The 25,788-nt window shown below is 50.1% G+C and overlaps 2 protein-coding genes across 3 annotated transcripts; one reads left to right on the top strand and one right to left on the bottom strand.

The window, feature by feature from the left end:
* Positions 1 to 2,321: 2,321 nt before the first annotated feature.
* On the top strand, positions 2,322 to 4,813 carry LOC130264910 (translation initiation factor IF-2-like). Its single transcript, XM_056513535.1, has 3 exons — positions 2,322 to 2,401; positions 3,451 to 4,223; positions 4,501 to 4,813. The coding sequence occupies exons 1-3, from the start codon at positions 2,322 to 2,324 to the stop codon at positions 4,728 to 4,730; spliced, it is 1,083 nt and encodes a 360-aa protein (XP_056369510.1). The 3' UTR covers positions 4,731 to 4,813.
* A 6,023-nt stretch (positions 4,814 to 10,836) lies between these two features.
* LOC130264654 (serine/threonine-protein phosphatase 4 regulatory subunit 3-like) lies at positions 10,837 to 12,329 on the bottom strand. Of its 2 annotated transcripts, none has more exons than XM_056513006.1 (2): positions 12,137 to 12,329; positions 10,837 to 12,030 (listed from the first exon to the last, which is right to left on the bottom strand). In XM_056513006.1, exon 2 carries the CDS (start codon positions 11,695 to 11,697, stop codon positions 10,978 to 10,980), a length of 720 nt encoding a protein of 239 aa, XP_056368981.1. In that variant the 5' UTR covers positions 11,698 to 12,030; positions 12,137 to 12,329; the 3' UTR covers positions 10,837 to 10,977. The 2 variants fall into 2 exon arrangements, with proteins under 2 accessions (XP_056368981.1, XP_056368982.1); XM_056513007.1 differs by having other exon boundaries at positions 10,839 to 12,030; positions 12,288 to 12,329.
* Between the last annotated feature and the right edge of the window lie 13,459 nt (positions 12,330 to 25,788).

The following is a 25,788-nucleotide window of genomic DNA, read 5'->3' as shown; positions in this document are numbered from 1 at the left end:
TGGCTGCAAAGCAGCCCCTGCCTCTTCTTCCTCCGCCTGCGCTTGGGGTGTGCTGGTGGCAGAGCCAGGCAGGTTGTGCTCTGTGTGCCAGAGCCTGTTCAGAGTGAGCATGAAAAGTGCTGTGTGCCCAGGGCAGAGTCCTGGAAGGTGCTGGTAAAGCATCCTGGGGGAGCAGAGCCTGGTGTCTGGCTGGGAACAGCCTGGTTTTGCTGCTGTGACCGCAGGCAGGAGTGTAGGCAGGTGAAGAGGAAGTTGGCAGCTTGTGTTTGGAGAGGGCCTGGGGCTGCACGTCTGAACCTGCACCTGGAAACACACTTGGGAGAACATGAGCTGGAGCTGGGCCTGTTCTGAGAGGTCCAGAAGTAATTCAGCCTTGCCAGGGCTTCTTAAGAGTGCATTGGTGTTCCCAGGGAAAGCTGCACATTTGGGGAAGTGCCTTTGGAGAAAAGGGGCTTGTTTCTTAAGGAAAGTGCTTCCCAAGGAGCTCCCAGTGAGGTAGGTACAAGTGTTCCCCCTTTGGCTCTCTGTGGTCTTTTCAGTCCTTGAGGCCCACTGCCCTTGGCACAGGGGCAGGAGAAGGCAGAAGGCTATGAAGAGCAGCTTTGGCATCTGCCTGCATCTGCAGATACCAAGCCAAACACCTGCAGCAGGGTGTGTTACCCTGCTTTGGACAGAGGAGTGAGCTTGCCAGGCCACTCTCGATCCTTTCCTAGCAGTCCTGTCAAGTGCAGAAGTCTGAGCTGAGCGCCCATGTGCCAATGTAAGAGCCGTGCCCAGGAAGGGTTGGTGGGAAGGATGATCCAGGAACCATAGGCCTGGCAGCCTGAGCTTGCTACCAGGGAAGGCCTTGGAGCAGATCCTCCTGAGTGCTGTCCCACAGCACCTGCAGGGAACTGGGGGTACTGCTGGTGGCTGGGAAACCTCTGCAGAGAGATGGGGACAGCTGTGGGTCCTGATGGGCTCTTGGGAGCTTCTGTGTGACTGTTTAGGGGGGTTGGTGTTGGTGGGTGTCTTGGGGAAGGAGTTGTCTGGAAGGTGAGAGGTCTAGGCTGAAACTGGAGTCAGCTTGTTTGCCACAGCATTGGTCATGGAGGACAGAAGGAATAGCTGTGATTTTTTCTGTTAGTGGGTCCTGATTGTCCCGCAGGGAAGAAGAAGGGACAGCTGTACTTTATGAGCCACTTAGATATCTGTACCAGGAGGAGGATCAGCCATTTTGCAATCTACTCATTTGTTTGAGATAATTTTGGAACATGTGGCCCCATCGTGTGACAGGTATAGGGCCCACATGCCCAGAGGGCCCAGGGCTCACCAGCCCATCACCCTGTACAGCCTGCTCCAGGTCTGTCTGACCAACAGAGAGTTCCAGGGCTCTCTGGCTGCTCCCTTTCCCTGCCCTGGCATGTCAGCCCCCGAGCCTGCTGCCATGTCCCTCCCTGCCCCTCAGGAGCCTGTCCCCACAGGGCTGGGCTGTCTGGGTGCTGCCATCAAGGGGCAATGGGCAGAGGCAGAGCTGGCAGCCAACTCAGGTCCCTGCTGCTGCCCAGTCCATGGTGCTGTGTCTGAGACCGCCCTGAGACAGAGCTCTGACCCCACAGAGCTGCTGTGACCTGTGGAAGACGATCTTGTGCTCCCCCAGGACTGCAAAGCCGGCGTGGCTGAGACTCCTCAAAGTGATGGGGAGCTGGCCAGAGCACAGCACATGCACCTTCAATGGGGACACAACGAGAATCTTTGCCCTGGCTGTGAGTTTCTGGAACTGGCCTTTGCTCACTCCAAGGCCGCCTCTCCAGCAGCTCTCCATCCTCCTTTCCCCACTGCATCTCCCAGCCTCAGGTGCTGGGCTGAATCCTGGCCTAGGGGCAGCTTCAGGGGCACCAGGCCCGGTGCTCCCCCTGTGTCTCCCCAGCCCCTCCCTGCCACGCTCGGGCCCTGCCGCACGGACACCTCGGCACTGAGCGCTGCCTCGGGGTGTTTGTCCTTTGCAGGCAACTGTGGTGATGTGGAAGATCCTCAGGTGCCCTATGTCCCACATGTAGTGACACTGGATTTCACCCGCCTGTTTGTCCACCTGCTCTTCCAAGTGCTCTTCAGCACTCTGGATACACCCATGGAGGTCGATAAATTCTGGAAGAGATGCCAGCAGCAACACGGCCTTGCTGCAAGCCCCAACAGGTTCTCCACCCAGTCTTTCTGTCCCTACTATGTCCCCAGAGCAGGAAAAAGTGCTCCCAGCATGACCAGAGCTTTGATTTACACACAGGTTTGCAGTGCAGACCCTGAAGTCCCTGCTCTGCAGAATGCAGTGTGAGGGTGTGGTGATGGCAGTGGAGCGCAAGTATGGCTGGGACACGCTGCTGTGTGCTGACACCCACCACTATGCCGTGGGTCTGCTGGCCAGGTGAGACTCCCTGCTCTCCACTGTCCCTGGCATTTTTGCTCTGTTCCTCGAGTGCCCCACACAGTGCCCATGGTCATGGGCCAGAGGGCCTTGTCACTGAGGGACTGCCAAATAGACTGGAAAAGGCTGGGAGAGGAGGGTGTCCAAAAGGAGCTGCCTCCCAAATGGCCCAGGCCCCCTTGCAGGATGGTGGGGAAAGACCAGACCTCTGGGAATCAGTCCTGGAGAGGTTTGTCCCCCTGGCTCACAGTCTTGGTTACTTTTACTCCTGCCAGGGAGATGTCTTGTGTCTCCCCACGCTGGTGTTTCTGGATCTTTCGCCACCTTCTCCGGCTTCTCAGCACACAGGAGCCATGCTGGGATCTGCCTGCCCTGGCATTCATTGTGGAGGTGAGCCTGATGGCCAGCACTGCCTCGCTGAGCTGCCTCCCAGCTCTCTGCCCTCTTGTAGCCACAGCTGCCTGGGACGGTGCCCGTGCCCTGTGCTGCTGAATGGGCCCAGCCCTGTGCGGTTCTGGGCTCCTGCTGGCCGGGTCCCCTGTCACTGCCCTGTGCCTTTCAGCTCCCGGAGTACCAGGACTTGAGTGGAAACAGCGGTAAACGTGTCCTACAAATCTTGTCACGGCACCTGCAGAGCGAGTGCAAGGAGAAGCGTTACCTGGCACTCAGGGCCCTTCTCTTGCGATGAGAGCCTCAAGCTGCACTGGGGAAAGCTGGGCTTTGTGTTGGCTGGGCTTCGGGTGCTGGGGCAGCTGCTCCCAGCTCTCCTGCCTCCCGGTTCAGCTGCCCGAGTGCTTCGGGACAGGCCTTTGGCCTCCGAGGCCTGACGCAGCAGGGTGGGGTTTCTCAGACTTGTGTTTCTCACAGGCAAGAAGGATGTGCAGCCTGACTGAAAGTCTTGTGGAGCTCCTGCAGGAACCACATGAAGAGACAGTGAGGATGACAGTGATGGTACTCAGCTTTATAGTGTTCGAAAACAGCAGGCGTAGAATACAGCGGAGCTGTGGAACTTCGCCGAGTGCCTGGTAAGGACGGCCTGGAAGCGCCAGGCTCAGGCTGCAGCAGCCCCCTGAGCGCGGCGCTCACTGTGTGCGCTTGGCAGCTGTGGCCCTGCCCAGTGCTGCACGCAGCGGCCGCACGGGCTCTTCTCCAGGCTCCTGCGGCCCCGAGCCGGCTGCCCACGGAGCCCCGGCCCAGCGGGGCTGCAGGGCGGGGCGGCACCGCGGCTCCCCGGGCACAGCCGGCCCTGTGCCCCTGCAGAGCCCGGCCCAGCGGCTGCTGGCCGCGCCTCAGCGCTGTGCGGGCAGGGGAGGCCGGGGCCGGGCGCGGGCAGCGCCTGCCAAAGGGGCAGAGCCCGCCCCGAGCCTTCCCTCCCGCCGCTCTCCGCAGCTGGCAGAGGACAGGAGCCGAGCGGCCGAGCACCTGCGCCAGGCCCTGCCGTACCTGGAGAGCCCACAGGAGCCCCTGCGAGAGGCGGCCGTCAGGTTCATGGGTGAGCCCGGGCTCCCTCCCCGCCCCGCCGCAGCTCGGCCCCAGCCCCGCCTGCTGCCCCGGCAGCTTCTGCCATCCGGACCGGCGCCGCTGAGCCCCGGCTGCCCTCGGGGCTGCTGCCGCCCTCCCGCAGCCGAGCCCTTGGGCGGCAGCATGCGGCAAGGGCCCGGGCTGAGCCCTGCCGGCCACGAGGGCGAGTGGCCACAGGGCTGGCAGCGCCGCTGGCAGGGAGCTGTGCCGCTGGGCAGAGCCGTGACAGGCTCTGTGCTCCCCAGGATGGCCGGGCAGTACCTGATGGGACAGAAGGCAGAATTCCAGCTCATCTGTGAGGGTGAGTGAGGGCAGCGGGGCTGGCAGGAGGAGCTGCGGGCTCTGCCCCGGCTGCGGAGGGCTCTGCTCGCTGTGCGGGCGGGGGCGGCGTGGGCAGAGCACACAGAGATTTCAGGGGCCCATGGGGGATTCGTGGCCAGCAGCTTTGTGCTGATCCCGGTGGTCCCTGCTCCCTCCTGGACATGGCTGGAGCGGGATGGAATCGCCCTGGCACGGGAGTGTCCTTGGGTTCCTGCAGATCTGGGATCTGACCATGGCTCTGTTCCTTTCACTTCCAGCCATCGCAGACATGGCAGATGACATCAACCTTGCCGTCGGAAGCCTGGCCATTCAAATTTTGTGCTTCCTCAGGGCAGTAGAGAGAGTTCAATATTCTATCTTCCAGAGGCCGCAAGATCAGTTCCACAGGGTGTGGAGGACACGACCTCGTCTGTCAGGCCTCGGCTGGCTGCACTGCTGGAGATTTGCAGAGCTGATCTGGAAGGCTCTGCCTGCTGGGTCCTCTTAAGCCAGCAGCGACTTTCCAGTTATTCAAGATTGTTATTTTTTTCTTTTTGTTTTACTTCAGTATATAAATATAGGATGTGCTAGAATAGACAGATTCCCAGGAGCTTTCTTTTGCTGCCCAGGGTCTGCAGGGCACTGGGGAAGAGGGAGAGAAGGGTGCTTGTGCTCAGCAAGCTGCCCAGGTGTGCAGTGTTACAGGGAAATGGCCAGAAGCCCTTTGGCCTTTGCTGGTTGTGCTGAAGCCTTTGTGCTGGCGACAGAGTGGGTGGGCAGGGGCCGGAGCTGTGGGGATCCCTGTGGGATGGGACCTGGAGATGGCCACGACCCTGTCCCAGCCAGGAACTGCCATCAGTGTCCTCCTGCCCGGGTGTTCCTGGCTGGATTGCTGAGGGCTCCGTGGTGCCTCTTGCTCGGGCTCCTCTGGAGCTCCTGTGGGGCTGCAGCGCTGCTGCCGGGCAGGTTGGCCGGGCTGAGGGAGATCCTGAGGGTACGGGGTGCTGGGAGACTGTGAAGGGATGAGGGGCTGTGGAGGCCCTGATGGGACAAGGCAGTGGGAAGGAATGAGGGGGATGTGTGAGGGAGTGGGTGCCAGGAGGCACAAGGGGACAGGAGGCGCCTGAGGGGCTGGGGCGGTGGGAAGCCCTGAGGAATTGGGTGTCAGAGGCCATAAGCAGCCCTGGGCAGCCGCCTTGTTCCTGACATCCACCTGCTCTGATGCTTCCCCAAAGATGAAGCAGGGGCTGTTCTGAAGCCATGCCCAGGAGAGACTGGAAGGGTGCCCTCCCTCTGGTCCCACTTGCTTGTATTCCCAATGCCCAGAGTGCTGTAATTCCATGGTTTTGGTGGGAATTTGGGAGGGGAGCTTGAGGATTCTCAATTTCTGAAACCTGGAATGTTGCTATTCCTTGGGAATTGGGTGGAAGTTTGGGAAATTCCAACAACTGGAATGCCATTATTCCATGGTAGTATGGGACTAGAACTGGAGAATTGAAGATTCCCAACTCTCAGAATATCATTATTCCATGGGAATTTGGGAGGGGAACTGGAGGATTCTCAATTCCTAACACTTGGAATGTAGTTATTCCATGATTATTTGGTGGGAATTTGGAAGGGGTACTGTGGATTCTCAGTTCCTGACAACTGCAGTGCTCTTGTTCCATGGGAATTTGGGGGGAATTTGGGAAGGTGTATGGTGGATTCTAAATTCCTGACTCCTGGAATGTCATTATTTCATGGGAAATTGGGACGGGAACTGGAGGATACTGGACACCTGGAATGTTCTTATTACATGAGGATTTGGGTGCAGAGCTGAAGGATTCCAAGTATCTGATGCCCGGAATTTGTTATTCCTTGGGAATTTGAGAGGGGAACTGGAGAATTAAAAATTCTCAATGCCTGATATGCTGTGATTCCATGGCAATTTCAGAGGGCATATGGACTGTTCGAAGTTCCTGACATCTGGAATCCCATTATTCCATGGGAAATTGTGAAAGGAGCTGGAGGATTCTAAATTCCGCACACCTGAATGCCATTATTCCTTAGGAATTTGGGTGCAGACCTGGAGGATTCCAAATTCCTGACACCAGGAATGATGCAATTTCATAGTATCAGAGAAAATCTGGGAGGGAAGCAGGAGGATTCAAAATTCTCACTGCCTGGAGGGCCATTATTCCATGGGAATTTGTGAGGAGAACTGGAGGGTTCATAATTCCAAAAACCGGGAATGCCTTAATTCCAAGTGAATTTGTGTGGGGAATGGGAGTATTCTAAATTCCTGACACCTAGAATGTAGTTATTCCTTGGGATAATGGTGGGAACTGGGGAGGGTGTATGAACGTTTCTAAAGTCCCAACACCTGAAATGCCATTATTCCATGGGAAATTGGGAGGGGAACTAGAGTATTCTCAATTCCTGACACCCGGAATGCTGTTAGTCCATATGGATTTAGGTGCAGAGGTGGAGGATTCTATATTCCTGACACCCAGAATTCTGTTATCCCCGAAGAATTAGGGAGGGGAACTGAATAATTCTAAATTCCCAATGCCTAGGATACCATAATTCCATGGAGATTTGGGAGGGGAACTGGACGATTCTAAATTCCCCATGGCTGGGAGGCTTTTATTCCGTGGGAATTTGGGAGGGCATATGGACAATACAAAATTTTGGATGCCTGGAATGCCGTTACTACATGGGAATTTGTGAGGGGAAATGGAGGATTCTAAATTCCCAAGGCCCAGAATGCTATAATTCCTGGGTTTGGTGGGAGTTTGGGAGGGGGTCTGGACGATTCTCAATTCCTGACACCTGGAATGTTGCTATTCCTTGGGAATTGGGTGAAATTTTGGGACACTTTATGGGGGATTCTCAATTTATGACACCTGGAACGCTGTTATTCTTTGAAATTCCGGTGGGAATTTGGAGGGCATACGGGGCATTCAAAGTTCCCGACACCCAGAATGCCATTATTCCATGGAATATTGGGACGGTAACTGGAGGATTCTCAATTCCTGACACCTAGATTTCTGTTCTTCCAAGGGGATTTGGGTGTTGCGCTGGAGGATTCCAAATTCCTGATGCCCAAAATTCTGTTATTCCCTTGGAATTTGGGTGGGGAACTGGAGAATTCTAAATTCCTAATGCCCGGGATGCTGTAATTCCATGGGAATTTGGGAGGGGGACAAGAGGATTCTCAATTCCTGACACCTGGAATGCTGTTATTCTTTGGGGTTCTGGTGGGAATTTGGAAAGGGAACTGGGGCATTTTAAATTCCCGATACTCTGAATGCTGTTATTCCATCGGCGTATGGTGTGAATTTCAGACTGTGTGTGGGGGATTCTAAATTCCTGACACCCGGACTGCTGTTGTTCCATGGCAATTTGGATGCGGTGCTGGAGAAGTCAAAATTCCTGATGCCCAGAATTCTATTATTCCCTGGGAATTTGGGTGGAGCACTGGAGAATTCTAAATTCCTAATGCCCGACATGCCAGAATTCCATGGGAACTTGAGAGGGGAAGAGGAGGATTCCAAATACTCCATGCCTTGAAGACTCATTCCATGGGAAGTTTTGTGAGGATCTTGAGAATTCTAAATTCCTAACACCGGGAATGCTGTAATTCCATAATTTCAGTGGGAATATGAGAGGGAAGCAGGAGAATTCAAAATTTTCGCTGCCTGGATTGTCGTTCTTCCATGGGAATTTGTGAGGGGAACTGGAGGATTCTCAATTCCTGCCACCTGGAATGCTGTTATTGTTCGGGGTTCTGGTGGGACTTTGGGAAGGGAACTGGGGCATTCTACATTCCTGATATCTGGAATGCCATTATTGCATAGGAAATTGGGAGGGCAACTGGAGAATTCTCAATTTCTGACACCCAGAATGCTGTTATTCCATGGGATCTTGGCTGCGGCATTGGAGGATTCCGAATTCCCAATGCCCAGAATGCTATAATTCCATGGTCTTGGTGAGAATTTGGGAGGAAGGCTGGAGGATTCTCAATTCCTGACACCTGGAATGTTGCTATTCCTTGGGAATTGGGTGGAAGTTTGGGAAACCTTACGGGGGATTCTAAATTCCCAACACCTGCAATGCCATTATTCCATGGAAGTATGGGAGTGGAATTGGATGATTCTCAATTCTGGACAGCTGGAATCTAGATATTCCATGGGAATATCATTGGAATTTGACAAGGCTATCATTGGAATTTGACAAGGTTATGGAGGATTCTAAACTCCCGACACCCATAGTGCTGTTATTTCACGGGAAATTGGGAGGACATCTGGAGAATTCTAAATTCCTAATGCCCGGGATGCTGCAATTCCATGGGAATTGGGAGGGGAACGGGAGATGTCCAAACTACCAATGCCCGGACTGCTGTTATTCCATGGGAATTTGGGATGGCACATGCACGACTCGAAATACATGATGTAGGAATCCCACTTTTCCATGGGAATTTGGGAGTGGAACTGGAGGATTCTCAATTCCTTACACCTGGAATGATGTTATTCTTTGGGGTTCTGGTGGGAATTTGGGAAGGGAACAAGGGCATTTTAAATTCCTGATACCCAGAATGCCTCTATTCCATGGGAAATTGGGAGGTCAACTGGAGAATTCTAAATTCCTAATGCCTAGGACACTGCAATTCTATGAGAATTGGGAGGGGAAATGGAAGTATCCAAGGTACGAATTCCCAGACAGCCGTTATTCCTTGGGAATTTGGAAGGGCACATAGACAATTTGAAATTCATGACACCTGGAATCACACATTTCCATGGGAATTTGGGAGGGGAATTTGAGGATTCAAAATTCCCAAGGCCCAGAATGCTGTAATTCCATGGTTTTGGTGGGAATTTGGTGGGGCAGGTGGAGGGATCTCAATTCCTTCCATCTTGAATGCCATTATCCCTTGCGAATTTTGTAAGATTTTGGTACAGCTTATGGGGGATTCTAAATTCCTGACAACCGGAATTCCATTATTCCATGGAAGTATGGGAGGGGAACTGGAGGGGTCAAATTTCCTGACACCTGGGATGCTGCTATTCCATGGGAATTTTGTGGGAATTTTTCAGGGTGTATGTGGGATGCTAAATTCCTTACACCCAGCATGCCATTATCCCATGGGAATTTGGGAGGGCTGCTGAAAGATTCTAAATTCCTGATGTCTGGAATGCTGTTATTCTGTGGGAATTTGGATGTGGAGCTGGAAGATTCCAAGTTCCTGATACCCAGAAGGCCAATATTCCAGTTGCAATTTGGGTGGGGAACTGGAGGATTCCAAGTCCCTGATGCCCAGAATTCTGGTATTCCCTAGGAATTTGGAAGGGGAACTGGCGATTTCTAAATTCCCAGTGTCCTGGATGCTGTAATTTCATGGGAATTTGGGAGGGGGACTAGGTGATTCTAGTTTCCCCATGCCTGAGATGCTTCTATTCCATAGAGATTTGGGAGGTCATATGGATGATACAAAATTTCTGATGCCTGGAATGCCATTATTCCAAGGGAATTTGTGAGGGGAACTGAAGGATTCTAAATTCCCAATGCTCAGAATGCTGTAATTCCTGATTTTGGTGGGAATTTGGGAGGGGAGCTGGAGGATTCTCAGTTCCTGACACCTGGAATGCTGCTATTCCAGGGCGGTTCTGGCTGTCTCCAGATACTCGTCTGCGTGGTCAGAAAACCTGACGGTCTCTGTCGGTGTCCTGCAGAGTGGGCACGAGGGATTTCTGTGTGCCCATGTGCCCACCGCAGGATGCAGCCCAGGCAGAAGCGGTGGCGGTGGGCAGAGCAGAAGTCCCATCCTTCTGGGAGTCCTGGCAGATGGGGCAGTTGCCACCTGTCTCTGTGGCCATATCACTCCTGATGGCTCCGGGACTGGCACCGAGATGTGCCAAGAACAGGCCGTGCCCAGCACCAGAGCTTGGCTGCCTGGATCCTCTGGGCCTTGCAGCCTCGCTCAGTAGGAGTTCAGGCTGGAGCCAAAGTGGCCCTGCCAATGTCTGAATGGAAGCAGTGAGGGGCACAATGTCACAATCCATCCCCCTGTGGTGTCACAGTCCACTGCTCTCTGACACCAGCCTGCACCCCCAGTGACAACACAAAAGGCATTCCAAGTCCTTGGAACCCCAAGACAAGCAGTGAGGGATGTGAGGTCACAATCCAGTGCTCAGTGGTGTCACCGTCTGCACTTCAGGCTCCTCAATACTGTGATGACACAGTGTGCCTTCCATCCCTGCAGGCACATGTTGTCAGGAGAAAAAAGGAAATACTGTTTTCTAGTTTCAGTTTCTACTTCTCCATGATGCTCTCCCTCAGACACCTGCATCACATGTCCTTGGCCCTGTCTGATCCCTGCTCCACAGCATGCAGAGAGATCCAGAGTGGAGCACTCCTAAATCATTCTGTGTCGAGACCAGCTACCCCTGCTGCTCACTTTGCCTTTGGCATCTGCTGCCCTGCAGGTGCTCGGCTGCAGCAGATTTCCTGTGGAAAAGGTGCGGCCTGCACGGCCCTGGGCCTGTGGCAGCGCCCCTCAGCACATGGGTGCCAGCCATGGTGGGGCACAAGGGCACAGGCACCAGAAGGCTGAGGAAGCAGTGCCCAGGGACTGTGTAAGGGAAATAACAATTTATTTCTTTTTCCCTGAATAAAGGGTTGCAAGGGCCCTTTAGTTCTGCTGGCGGGGGAATCTCTTGCAGGTGGGGGGAGAGTCCTGGGGCTCAGGGGCCCTTTTCTTTGGGGGATGCTGAGGATCAGGAGATCTGGGCCTGCTGCTCTGGGCAGATGAACCTGCCAACATCACCTCCTGCTCTGGCTCCTGCTGGGGCCGGTCCTGCCCTGCGGACATGGTGACACTTGGGGGGTGGCTGTGCCCCCCTGGGCTGGGCAGCGGCTCCTGTGGTGGCTTCCTCCTCCTCCATGGAGAGTGCAGGGCTGCTGCTGGCTGGAGTCCCCATCTGAGAGCTGGAGGAGCTGGAGCTCAGGTTGTTGGGGCTGGAGGAGCTGGAGCTGGAGCTGGAGCTGGAGCTGGAGCTGGAGCTGGAGCTGGAGCTGGAGCTGGAGCTGGATCTGCTGCTGGCTGCTGGGCTGTCATTCTCATCCGCAGCAGCACTGGAGCGCAGCAGCCTCTGGGCCCCCGAGCTGCAGTGTCTCACAATGATGTCGATGGTGTCCTGGATTAGTGGCACTGTGTGCTCCTCCAGGACACTCTGCAAACCCTCGATCATGATCTCCTGGTGTGGCCCATACACATAGAGCAGGTACAGGATGCAGCTCTCTGCCAGCCACCACAGCTCCCCACACACGGTCTCTGTCCTTTGGCGCAGCCAAGTCCGCACAGGGTCCAGAAGTTCCCGTTGCTGGCGGAAAAGTTGTGCCCAGACCTCAGGCAGGACACCGCCGACAGCTCGGGGTGGTGTCTCTTGAGGAGAAGAGGGATGGGGCAGCACAGGGGGAATGAGGGCTGTTCTCATCCTGGCCACCAGGAGCTCTCCCTGCCTGGCTCGTGGCTGCTGGCAGCTGCTCGGGGGCTGGGATGACAATCTCCAGAGACTTGTCTGTGTTGTCAGAAAACCTGACAGTATCTATCGTTCTTCTGCAGAGTGGGCACACAGGATTTATCTGTGCCCACTGCAGGATGCAGACCTGGCAGAAAAGGTGGCCACAGGGCAGAGCAGAAGCCACATTATCCCAGGTGTCCTGGCAGATGGCACAGTTGCCATCCATCTCTGTGGTCATATTTGGCCTCTGCAGCACATGGGGAGAGCTGAGGATCAGGAGCTGCTCTCTGTTCCTGGTGTCACAACCTGCAGGAGAAGGGAGGAAGGAATGGCCAGGCTGCTGGAGAAGGACACTCCCCAGCCCCCTGAGCTCCATGGCCACCCTGGGGGGATGTTTTCCTGCACAGCTCACCCTCAGTGCTGCAAACACCCGCAGTGCCTGGCTGCCTCAACCAGACAGGGCTGGGAAACCCTGCTGGTTGCTCTGGGACTGGCACTGGGACCTGCCAAGAACAGCCACCACTCAGCACCTCGATCCTCGATCCTGGCTCGATCCTCCATACCTTGCAGTCATGCTCAGTAGGAGCTCAGGCCAGATCCAGACTGGGCCCAGCTCTGCCCACGGCTGTATTTAAGCAGTGAGGGGGAGATGTCACAATCCTGCGCTTGCTGATGTCACAATCTGCCTCTCGCTGATGTCACCCTCCATCAGCAGGTGACCAGTGCACGTTGTCAGAAGAAGGAAGAAAATATTTTCTCTTGTTTTCAACTTCTATATTTCCATGTTGTTCTCTCTTGGCCATCTGCATCATGTGTCCATGGCCCTGTGTCTCATCCCTGCTCCTGACACCTTGCCAAGGTTTTCTGTGAGGAGAGGAGTGGTGGGACCTGTCAGCATGGACTGCCTGTGGCTGGATGATGCCTCCTCCTGTCACTGCCTTTCCCTGGGCAGTGCTGGGATTTGGAGATCCTGGGTGCTGGTAGCCAGCCCTGGGTGAGACTCTCCCACCCTGTGGGTTGTGTCCCTGCTTCAAGGAGAAGCTGAAGGGAATGTTTTGCTCCAGCCCCATCCACTCCCACTGGGACTTGCCCACAGTGCCAGGTCCCTCTCCACTTCCCAAGTTTCTGTGTTTCTGGAAGCCAGTGCCTTTGTGCTCCTCCCCACAGCCTCAGCAAGGAGCTGCAGTTGCTGTCCCAGCAAAGTAGGGTACACGGGCCAGAGGAACTCTGTGACAAGCCAAGAGAGCCCAGGACCCATGGCAATGTGGGCCATGCTTTGCCCTCCTCCCTTCTTGCCTCTGGCTATTGTCATCACTGAGAGCAAGCAGTTCTTTTTTCATTTGGAACTAACTATATACGCTAAAACAGTTTAAACATAAGTTTAGTTCACCTTTAAAAACAAAAGTTTTTCTTTTTTCTCTAAAAAAGAACAAAATTTTTTTTACTCTTCAAACTTAAGAAATCACAGTAATTTCCACATTTATTTACTTTAACACCAATGCCTTTGCTTATATTTACAGTTAAAACAGTCATATTTACTTCATAATATTTTCATGTGTTTTAAGAAAACAATTTTATTCCCATAATATTAAAAAAAATAAATTAGTCCATGACTTTTCTCTTTCCCTCAACTAAAACCTGACTTTTCCTTTTGTTTAACCTCAATATTTTCATGTTGGTTTTGTATGTATTATTATCTTAATTTTTTTTTTTTAAATTAAAAAAGTAAAGTGTATATAAGTGTTATTTTAAGTAGCAAAAAAATTAATACTTTGTCTAAACAAATAATAATTTTGTAATATCTTCCAAGCCACAGCTAAAAGTTATTTTACAATACAAAGGTCTTTTTATTAATTATGCTAAATTAAATTTAAATTTTAGTAAAAGCTCAGTTAAAAACAGTAATATTGCTTAATTACATTTTATTAAAAAGAAAACAGCTTAGTTTAGTCTCTCCCTCCCCAGCTACAAAAACCACAACAAACAAGCTCAACTTAACCCCCATGACAAAGCCAAAAAAACACAACAAAGCAACCCCTATGCAGGAGTATTACTAAAAGTATTAACAACAACAACATTTTTACCATATTAAAAAAACAAAACAAAACAAAATTTAAAAAACCCCACCAAAACCAACAAAACCACAAACCCAAAACACCAACAAAATTTTAACAGCCCAAAAGCCTTCCCTCCCCAGCCTGGCCCCAGTCCTGGACCCAACCAGGCCCACAGGCCATGCCAAGCTTAGCTCCAACCAAACTAATTGCCTTCTAAAAAGCCAAAAATTAAAAAAAACCTTTCCCAAGGTTTTTTGTCTTTACATGTATATTTCACAAAACTACATAAACTTTCTTATTAATGTAATGATATATTACTCCTAAAAATCCAACACTAATTAATCCTTATCAAATACCAAAAAAAGCTACCCAAGTCTCAACAAATAAAAATTTCAAAAAACCTTTACAAACCATCACACCCATCTAATGTGTGCCTCCATATTGTACTTTAATAGAAAGAAAAGCCTATTCAGTCTTTGATCTTCTTCTCTAGGCTCAGGAAATTAACATGGTCTTGGGCATATTAGACTGAGCAGCAGTCTGTGCTAGTAGCATTTTTTAGAATTATGAGTTTCTTCTGTTACTTCTTTTTTCTATAAGTTCCTGGCCCTATCTACAAGCAGATTCACATGGTCTGTTTGTAAACATTCATCCTACTCCTTTCAGTTACAATGCAAACCCCTCCTGCAGCTAACTCTTGTCAATGTATACTCACAAAGTAAATCTTGCAATAGAAAGAGACTCCTCCAAGTTGGTAGCGGGAGGTGGAGGGGGAAGGTTTTTCTTCTGGTCACTGGAAGTCTTGTTGGGGAACTACTTGTGCTCTGGATACCAATGATGTGTATCCAAGCCTTGCAGGTTCATTCCTGAGCTTTTTGACAGACCAAGGAGACTGAAGGGGAGACATTCCAATCTGGGAACATTTTCAAATGGTTAAAAAAAAAAACTTTCTCTTTTTTTTTTTTTTTTTTTTTTTTTTTTTTTTTTTTTTTTTTTTAAATCCTGTAGAACTGTTGCCATAATCCTTTGCTCCCAGAGAATCTTTTCCTTCTCTCTGGGAAGCTTCCTCCCTCTGCTGGGCTCCCAAATCAGGCCAATTCCCAGGGTTCCTTCCCAAACTGAGGAGTAGCCCATGGCCTCTGCTCTCCAGCTGGAACAGAAGGAAGCACAGAGCCTGCTGTTGTGGGAGTGGAGCTTCTCTTTCCTGCTGTTTTCCCTTTGGGACAGGTTGGTGTGTGCTCATTTCATAAAGGGAGGTTTAAGCTCTGCAGGAGTTGTGTTTCAAAGTGCTCCCTCCTCGAGCTCCTCTGTGGGTTCCTTGGACCAAAGGCCTCTTGGTGTGAGCTGCCAGTGGACAGATGAAGGAAGGAGGTTGATATTTCAGGGTTGTGACTGCTGCAGGCAATTGGTTTCCAAAGGAGGCCGGAGCTGAGAGTGGACACTGTCTCACTTGCCTTCAGCAAAGGAAGGTGGATCACAGTAATCTTGTTTGAGGAGGTAGTGATCAGGAGTGTTTTCCAAGAGATGGGCTTGCAGAGATGAAGAAGGGGAGGTTTCAGGTAGGAGCAGCAGCCCCTAGCTGGATCACACCCTAGGGAACCCCAGAGGGGAAGAAGTGTGAGAAGAGTTGTTTCCTTTTGTGCAGACCAGCAATTTTCACATCTTTCAAAATAAGACGGACAGCTAAACTTGTGTTTGTTTAGGTGGTGGGGAGAGCCAGAGACACAGACACCAGGTGAAGGAACATGTAATTTACTCTCATGCAAAAGTGCAAAAATGTCAGAAAAGGATAAGCTAAGCAATGCATCTCATCATTGATACTTGAATACATTGACACAAGAAAGTTTGTCTCTAGAGATTAAGAAAGATACATCACCTAATACCCCACTCCTTTCCCCTGCATCCATATCCACACATCAGCAGGGGGAAGCTGTGCCAGCCAAGCCCTGAGAGCCACGGCCAGGAACTGGGAAATCCTGCGGTGCCTCCACCTTTGCTGGCCACGAGGCTTCGGACTGCGCTGTGAGAGCAGCCCGGCTTTGATAGTGCTGAACGAGCAACATGACAGAGCTTCTGGTGTGGGACATCTGATTTCATTCTCCTCCTGGTTTTCTCCTTGAGCCTGACCAGGGCTCAAAGAGGAGCCAAGGCCAGGTGTGGCCTTATCCAGTTTCTTAAAGAGCAAAGGTAATGACATGTTTCACCAATAAATGGATACATGGATACTATTGATATTAATACTTGGTTAAGGAGCAGATGTCTTGGTTGGAACGTTGTTAGGGACTGAAATGGTTCATAGCTTAAGCATTCTTATGAAGTTTTGTCCATCATAACAAAAAACTGTATCAAGAAGCTACAACCACAGAAACCTCCCTGAAGAACTTTGGAGTTCAAGTTAAGCCACCTAGGAAGGATAAAGAGCACACTATTGTTAATTTGTCTCAAGTCTTGAGAGAAACAAATAAGGCTGAAGGAGAGGAATGCATTCCACAAAAGAGCCAAACAGAGCAGCAGAGAATTCCTCCCTGGCTAAGTTTGGGGCAGGAGAGACCACAGCTCAGGGAAGCCAGATTTCCTCTCCCTAAAATGAAGGGGGAAGGAGGTTTTGGACGTAACCTCTGGTCAGAGGCAGGGAACACCCATCCTCCCTTACACAAAGCATCCCAGGAAGGCCACATCCATGGGATATCCTGTGAGAGGCAGCTGAGGGGGTGTCAGAATCCATCTAAGACACCCTGAAGGGCTCCCCAGGGTCTTTGCACCACAGGGCTGCAGTGGATGTAACAGAGTCTGTTGTAAGATGATGACAAACTCCCCACAGCCTGGGAGGTGTCTGGGTTTTCCTCCCCAGCCCGAGCATGCATTAACCCATCAGATTCTATGCTGTTCAGGGGGACCACCACCACCACCAAGACCAATTGGAGAGGATCAACAGAACATCATAGGAATCCATGGAGTGGTGATACCTGCCTTATTCTGTCTCTATCACTCTTACCTATTTTTTATTTCTTTCTCTTCTTTTCTTTCTCTCTCTCTCTCTCTCCCTCTCTCTCCCTCTCCTATTTACTATCAAATAAAACCCATACTACTGACTCTGGCATATGATCTTGTTTGCACCTTAATTCAAGCAGAGGTATTTCTAGGAACATTTATAACTGGATCTTGACAAAGGGTCATCTACACAGAGGGCAACTTTGGCTCAGGGCCTGTTGTTCAGGCCACAGTTAGAGTCCACAGTTAACACTCCAGTTTTGCCTGGTCAAAAAAAACATTTACAATTGGGCTACGGATGCTGAGCAGCTTTCCTAGTTTTTGAAAAGTTACAACCTTAAAGAACCCAACAGATTTTCCTCCATGAGGGTACCAGCAGTAACACAATACCAATTCTTTGCACCTCTTTTCTGTGTCCTTGGTGCTTTTCAGAGTTCCTCAGTTCCCAGGAGGAATGAAAGCACATGTGGTAATGAGTGTTCATGACAGAACCCACCACTCGTGGGTCTGTTGAGTTAAATTCATCCTCATTCTGTGCAAACAGCAGCCCCAAGATGCTGAGAAGAGCATGGACAGTGGGTGGGTGTGCATGCACACACCCATGGGCTGTCTGCTGTGCGAACAGAATTTTGTTCAGCAGTACCTCTTCACTCCCAAGTGGAGGAAGAGATCAAATCTATATGAAATGAAAATGTTTATCAAAATGCATCAAGTAATACATATTAATATCTAGCATATATGTAATTAAAATTAGATAATGCTGCACATTATATGTTTTAAGATATATATACTGTAATAAATAGAATATATAAAATATATATTTGATCTTTTTCCAGGCCATTGCCTGTGGGGCATATAGACCATCACCTAGTGTTACTGTATTTTTGCCTTCGGGTACTACATATTATAGCACCAACTCCTCTGGGAGTTCTTTTATGGAGTTTCACGAAAAGGGCTTCCATCATTTCAGTGCTTGTGAGAACTTGTTGCTTCCCAGTTCTCCAGCATCCTTCTGGATTTTGGAGCATCTCAGCACTTGTGCCACTGGCCCTTCCTTCCTCCCCAGCCTGCAGCAGTTCCAGCCATTGCTGTCTCCCCCTTGCTACAGCTCATTTGCCAGTGCTGCCAAAGGCAGCAGAGCTGGCTCAAGATCCCTCTTGGCTTCTGGTGTCCAGAATGGCCTTCAGAGGGATGAGCTGCCAGTGGGATGGGGGTGGATTTGTCCTCCCCGGGTGGCTCCTGGTTGGAGTTCTATGCCCAGTGGGGTCCCAGAGTTTTCTCAGCTGCCTTTGCCTGGCAGTACTCAGCCAACGTGTGGCTCTGCTGCCATCCCAAATCTGCGCTTCTCTGAGTGCACATGGGGGACATGCTGGGCATGGCTGAAGATTTCCATGGCCAAAATCCTCCAATCACCACCTTTACATCTGCTCATTGCTTTGGATAGCACATATCTATACTTCTTTTAGCTGAAACATTCAGTTTCCTGCAGATCATTACACCCACACTATTAATATACAAATAGACAAAAATCAACTTAAGTTTAAAAATGACATTTATTTTAAATTGCTACATCAGTGCTGCCAATATATAAACATGAAAATATCACTTCAAGAAACTAATTTTTGTTACAATTGTGCTATATAAATATATACAATTATGCACTTCTGTTTAAAAAGTTAATTTACTGCAGCCCTCTAAAACCACTCACTATACACAAATATAAATTGAAGTTCAACAGCTTAATTTATTACATATTACAATTGTACAGCCCAAATACAAATACAAAAATATCGATATCCCTCTCTAAAGAATCCCAGATTCAGAACTACATTAATAAAATTTTATAACCATACTACTCAATACATACTTAAATATTTGTAAATACATAACCATGCAATATACAGATGTAAATATATAATTCATATTTGATATGACATAAAGCAAGACATACACATATAACAAACATATCTATAAATATACAAATATAAATGTGCCAATGATCCTTACAACCCTATGCACAGAACTACACATCTATACTACTGCACAAGTCTGTAAATATAAACTAAGATGTGAACAGATCAATATACATGCATCAGTATAAAATATACATACATATATACCTATACAAACATAAATCTACATAGATAAATATCCATAAAATTCTAACTCTCTCAGTCCAACTTTACACCTCTGTAACTAGAACTACATCAGGAGGGATTGCAGCCACCCACGTTCCCAGGCTCTTCCACGGTCTCTTCCTCCCATGCAGAGCAGCTCTCCTGGACAGGGACAGCAGATGGCACATCTGGGAAGCAAAGAGAGTCTGACACTGAGTCAGGAGCAGGGCCTTTCCCTTGCACCTGCACTTCTGTCAGGGAAGAGAAAATCTCAGCGCCTCCCCAGGAGGGCTGGAAAGGAAAAGCAGGCCGAGGGGCCAGGCTGTGGCGAGCGCAGCGCGGCGGGACTGTCCCGCAGCCCCCGGCACAGCCGGCACAGCTCCCGGGCCCTGCCGGCACAGCTGCCTTGCCCCAGGACAGCCCCTGTGCCGGCCGGGGCAGCTGCGCTGAGCAGCCCCAGCACGGGCAGGGCCGCTCCTGCCCCTGTGCCGGGCACTGCCCACGGCCACAGCCCACGGCACCCTCACCCCACCCGGCCTCACCGGCCCTGGGGCCTCACCCAGGCTCTGTGCCAGCAGCAGCTCCCTGCTCCTGCTCCTGCTCATGGCCTTCAGCTTCTCCCTGCTGGCTCCTGTCAGTCCTCCTGCTGTCTTCAGGAACTTCAGTTCAGCTGAGGCAAAAACGGAGGCTCAGGAATTGGTTCCAAGGCCTGGCAGAGCTGCAGTTCCAGACCCCTCTGTGCTCCCTGCTGGCACCTCCATCCCCTCAGCCCCGCCATGCTCTCGGCAAACCCCGAGTCCCCTTCAGTTTCTTCAGACCCCGCAGTCCTCTCACCCCCCTCAGTCCCTTCTGATCCATCCCGTCCCCTCAGAGCCGCCACCCCCCTCAGCCTGTGCCCCTTCCCTGTCACCTCAGTGCCACCATCGCCCTCAGCTGCCCCACACCCTCAGCCCCAGCAGCACCTCAAGGTCACCGTCCCTTCAGTGCCAGCGCCTCCTCAGCCCCTCAGCCCCCTCAGTGTCACCGTCCCTCAGCAGCTCCTCAGGGGACACTGCCTGCGGCCACCGGCAGCTGCCACCGCTCCAGGGACACCCGGGGCTGGAACTGCTGCTCCGCCCGGCCCGGCCGCCAGCTCGGGCCCAGCACAGCAACAGGAGACAGAGGGGAAAACAAGAGATTAAGAAGGCATCCGTGGAGGGAAAGAGGTAAATAAGGCCTGATTTATACAGATATCAATCTTTGTAATGAAACTCCCACATATAAATACAACTATGCCTATTTATAGATTTAATTATATACATGTAAATATAACTATACATATGTATGAATCCATCTAGGCCCATCGATAACTTCACATATAAAAATATAACTATATACAACTATATATAAATTAAACTATACATATCTATAAATAACACTATATAGATGGATAAGCATAACTATATAGACATAAAGACAGCTATATAAATCTATAAACATATAAGCTATATAGATATATAAATATAACTATACTTGTCTACAAATACGGCTATTGGCAGAGGGATTTCACCTGCCTGATGGTCACAGGTCCTCCCTCTGTCTCTTGCTGCCACACAGGGCAGCCCTCCTGGAGAGGTCCATCAGATGGGATCTGGGAAGCAAAGGGAACACTGAGTCAGTCTTGGCCCTTGGGCATGTTTCCCTTGGGCACCAACTGTGCTTCTGTCAGGGACTGTTCAAGATGGTCTGAAAGGCAGACTCTCACTTGGAATTTGAAGCCTGCTCTTTAGAGAACAGGGACCCTTCAAAACAGTGTAAAGCACTGAAGTATCTCTATAAAGTCTCAGCACTCACAGTGCAAATGGCACCCACAAGAGCTTGAAACACAGACTGTCCCAGCTCCCACAGAGAAGCCCAGCCTTGTTCTTTCTCTCTGCTGACAGAGAGACCTCAGTCCTCACTGAAATGGCTGAAGTTGAAGGGTGCTGTCAGCTGAGTTATGTAACCAAAGTGGGACACCCAGCTTCATGATACAACTCTGAAGGGGTCAGCTTTATTCCCTGCTCTCTTGCCACAGCAGAGAACTCAGTGTCAGAGCCTCTGGAGAAGCATGGAGGGCAGGGCTAGGGGAGGTTTTGTCACTGCAGGATCTGAACTAAAGGCACCAGGAACCATCAGCTCTGCAGACAAGAACTCAACTCCTCTGATCACCCATCCTGTGAGAGGCAGGCTCAGAGCAGCTGTCTCACACCTCCCTAAACCTTTGGGCTCTGTCCTTACCAGGTTTAGGATGTGTTTTTCTCCAACTGCAGCTAGAATTGCACAAGAAAATCTTGGCTGTTTCTTGGTCCTTTAACAAGTTGATGAGCTGCAGTCAGGTGCCGGTGGCTGGTGTTATAAATGCGTATTGGATGTGTTCCATTTTGTCCAATTAATCAAACAACAAAGTTGAAATTTAGCAGTAATTTATCAATAATAGCAATTGTATATAAATTAATGCAATCTAAGTATATGAGCTATATAAATTGGAGTAAATACAAAATTTAGCAGCAATTTAAGTATAATAGAAGTCCAATGGTTCGGTTGAATAAAGCAGAAGCAAAACCAACCAGGGGATACCCTGACCGGGGGTACGGGCAGGGCCATTCCTCTCACACCGTACCAAATCAGTCCAGCTAAAAATCTCACTTATATACTGTTTACTAATGCATGTTAATACAGAATCTTCTAGGAAGCTCCTCCTCATTTCTATTCCTAAAATCTACATCACTGTGTTGTGTTGCACATGTGTCACCAGTGGTCGGGGGTCTCTCCTCCTTTCGGGGCTCTTGTTTCCCATGAAGGTTCTGGGTCTTCCTCAGTGTTCGCTGTTTGACCTCGCAGGTAGCGCAGGCGCACTGAGCTTAAAGTTATATAATAAATATATGTTCCCAAAACAGGCCTTAGTCCAGTGTCCAGTGGTTTGAAATCATGCCAATTTGGCTCAAATCAAGGTCAAAAACCTATTTCTAGATACTTGTTCTTAGACCTATACACTTCCTATCCTGCCTCCCACCTAACATCTGGATGGTGAGTTTTTCTGCTTTAATCTTTTCCTTTATCTCTTTTTGCCTTATCACAATTAAATACAATTATTGATTAATTATAATGCCACAAATTTGCCAATATTGTTACAATTTAATTCGCACGAATCACATATATAACACTGGGATCCAAGGGGTATGGTTGATGCCAGTGCTGTGTTCCTTCACTGCAGGAGCTGGGCCATCCCTGGCTTGCACAGTTCTAATGACAGTGAGGATTTCAGCTCCTCAACACATCCAGTGGCTGAGCTCAGCTGCAGAGGGACAGGATAAAATCCCCTTTGTCACCTCTGGCTGTGTGTGAAAAGTGAAGGAAATTTTGCTCTGGCTTGAAGAGGAAAGTAACAAAGTCTTGTTTAACATCTATTTCAGTACCATCAGCACTGAGCTATTACTATTGTGGTGGACATTTTCATGGAGACTCCTGGGCCTCTTCCCATTGTTATTATTTCTGTCTATTTTAGATGGATTCTGCATCTGCATTTTTTTCAAGAAAAGGAATAAAAAACTTGATTTTTGTATAGTGGAAGCAGTGCTGAAGGGACCAACAGCAGTGCAGAGATTCCTTTCATGTAATAATCCTTGGAAATAGTATAGATAGAGCAAACTCCCTTTCCAAATGTAACTCCCTACAATCTGGTGTGAATCCTCAGAGCAATAAATGACTGAGGCTCTTCAGGTTACATGTGTGTCAGGACAATGGTTAAGTATTAAGGTAACTGGTGATGGATCTTTCTTAGTCCCTACAGACAATTTTTTTCTTAGTCCCTACAGCAATAACCAGTGCATTGCTTAGCTTATCCTTTTGTATTTCTTTCCTTTTTTGCACTTCAGTAAATGACACTTATTCCATAAACTGGTTGTTAGGAATAAATCCTTCAGAGAAAGTTTTATCCCGCTCCCCGCTCCTCTCCGCGCGGGACGGCTGCCCCCGATCCCAATCCAGCTCCCCGCTCCTGTCCCTTCGGGACAGCTGCTGCCTCTGGTCCCATCCTCGCTCCTGCCCGTCCCCGCTCCCTGCTCCTGTCCCCGCGGGACTGCAGCCGATCCCGATCCCGATCCCCTTCCTGTTCCTAATGCCGATCCCGACCCCATTCCCGTTCCCGCGGGGGGAGGGGGATGCTGCCCGTGGCTTCGGCCCCGCCCTGGGATTCCGGGCAGGGCAAGTGGTTTCACAGGGATAAAAAATTCCCGGGACATTCCCCAGAGAAAGTTTTACAGCGGTTAAAGTTGTATGTCTTTATAAATGTTTCCAGTTGTCTGCAATGTTAATTTTTAATGTTAAGTTCTTGGCCTCACCCTGTTTTCGGCCCCAACTGTCTTACCCCATATCCCCTTCCCCTCGCACGGGGTTAATGCCGTCGCTGCCTCCCTAAAATGGCGCCCGTGAGAGAGGAGGAGGAGTGATGTCAGTGGAGTACATAAAATGAAAGACACAGAGAATGCTGGGACACCATTTAGAGATGGAAACCCCTGAAATAACGATCCCAATTAACATGTAAGACTGCAAATAGCATTCCACAGCTGGGAAAAATAACGCAGAAGGCAAGGTCACCATACGGAGCTGCCCAGTGACCTGAATCACACCCTCTTATCAGGACCTCCCCTTACAAACAAGCCACATTAGTTTGTTTTTTCAGGGATCCGTGAGGATGAGAGGCCTAGGTCTGCGTGTGATGACAGAGCTGAAGAACTTTTTCTGCTCTGTGTCGTCTTTCGGGAGCAGGAGCAGTGTGTGCAGTTGTTTGGGTTGCCTGCCCAGAGCTGATCTCAAATGAAGGTCTTATAAATGAGCAGGTCTCCTGGCCCGTTTATTTCACTGGTGTTCTTGTCTTTGGTGCTGACCCTGCCAGCTGGCAAAACAGCAACCCATTTCCTTCAGAGTTGGTGGAGGGACGAAGTGGTGGCCGGGGCTGAGGCCCCACACACAAGATGGTGGCCGGGGCTGAGGCACCACACACAAGATGGTGGCCGGGGCTGAGGCACCACACACAAGATGGTGGCCGGGGCTGAAGCACCACACACAAGGTGGTGGCTGGGGCTGAGGCTGTCCCTCCCAGTGAGCTCTGCAGCCCCTGCTGGACCAGCCCCAGCCCCGGAGCAGCGCGGGGCGGGCAGAATCCCCATTTCAGCCCTCTGCTTAAATGGACATGAAGAGACAGCCAGGGACAGACACAGTGTGGACCCTTTGGTGTGTGTGCACAAACATCCACCAGCCAGTTTGTAACATCAGCAGGCAGAATTTTGATGTCAAACCAATTCAAATAGGTGAAAATGGGAAGAAACTCCAGGATTTAAATGTTTTTAAAATAAAACCTTCCCCCCCTCCCCCACCAAAGTGGGCCAAGAGCATTTTCTGTGCAGATGGGCTTCATTCAGTGCTCCGTGCACAGGGCTCCGGCTGGGCAGGGCACGGCGCCCACTGCGCTGCGGCTCTTTGTGCTGCCGTAGCTGGGCACACCTGGAGACAGGTTATGAGCACCTATGGGAAAACTGAGGGGTTTGTGGGGGCCGCATTGCTCTGCACACACCCAGGCCACCTGTGGCGCAGAGCTTTGGGCCTCAAAAAGGTAAACCAGAGGGAATGGCTGGAAAAGATTTGATTTTCAGCTTTCAATAGAAGTGACTACAATCAAAGTTACCCAGCAGGGCCCAATCCCGACTGCCAGCTCAGGGTTATAAAGGAGGTATTACTTTCTTTCAATGCTGGGGGCTTGGGGAATCACTTTTCTAAACATGTACTCGCTCAGAAATCTTACCTACTAGCGTGTAACCGTGGAACTAAGACACACTCATTACTTTACGGAAACTCACGTGCTCAGCATTCCCCCGAATTACTTGACATATTTCAATGACTTCTCAGAAGTTATTGACAGGACAGTGGGGGTCTCTTAGGGGTCTCTGGTGGTCATTTGAGGAACATCCCATTCCTCAAATTCTCCTCAGATGGTCAAGAGCCTCCCTCGTCAAACCACCTTCTTCCCCCTGAATGTATTCCAGCTACCTTCTCAGGAGGACCACGCTTTTTCTTCTCAAAGCTAACATTGGCACTTGCACACATTCATCACTGCACTGAAGGAAGAGAGTGATAAACGCAGTCTGTTAAAGCTAAAGGAATTCACAATTCATTACAGTTAAACATTTTCTCAACCCCTTCCTTCTCTGGGAATTGCGCACAGGCATTTTGTCAATGCACCTTGAAAATGCTTTTGCAGACTGAAACCACTTTGCAGCTTTGCTTCAGAAATTAAAAATGAAAACACAGATTGCCTACTGAAACCCTTCTGCTCCCTTCCAAATCAGTTCACTGCTCAAGCACAAGCGTCAGGCTCAGCTTCGATTCCCTCTGTGAGATATGAGGTAATATTTTGCTGTGGCCGAAAGGCTGTTAGAAAAAAAGAATGAAAGGTGTTGGTTCTAGGTATTGTTATTTATGGTTTGGATTTGTTCTAGTTAATTTGTTGGGTGTCACTGTGCGCTGAGTGGAGCAGGGTTGAACACCAGACCAAAAAAAAGTAGGATAAAAAAAATAGGCGGTCAGAAGAGAATATAAGTTTCCTGGTATGCAGCCAATGGGAAAGGGGACAGGCATCACCCTCAGCTGGGAAAGGAAATAAAAAGATGCATTTTGTTGGAGTGTGTGCATGTTCAGCTTTTGGGGGAGGGACACGCACACCCGGCTCTGCTGAATCTGTACAAAGAAACGGTTCTCTTTTGTTTTGATGAGTTTGTCCCCATTTAATTGTATCCAAGAGTTGGTTCATTTCTAAAATCTCTCTCCCAGAAGCTCAGAGCTGCCCTGCACAGTGCTTGCAGTGCTGCAGAGAGCACAAAGCA

The sequence above is a fragment of the Oenanthe melanoleuca genome, chromosome Z, assembly GCF_029582105.1.
Source record: "Oenanthe melanoleuca isolate GR-GAL-2019-014 chromosome Z, OMel1.0, whole genome shotgun sequence".
NCBI classification, from domain to species: domain Eukaryota; kingdom Metazoa; phylum Chordata; class Aves; order Passeriformes; family Muscicapidae; genus Oenanthe; species Oenanthe melanoleuca.
This window is presented reverse-complemented; position numbering and strand designations above follow the sequence as displayed.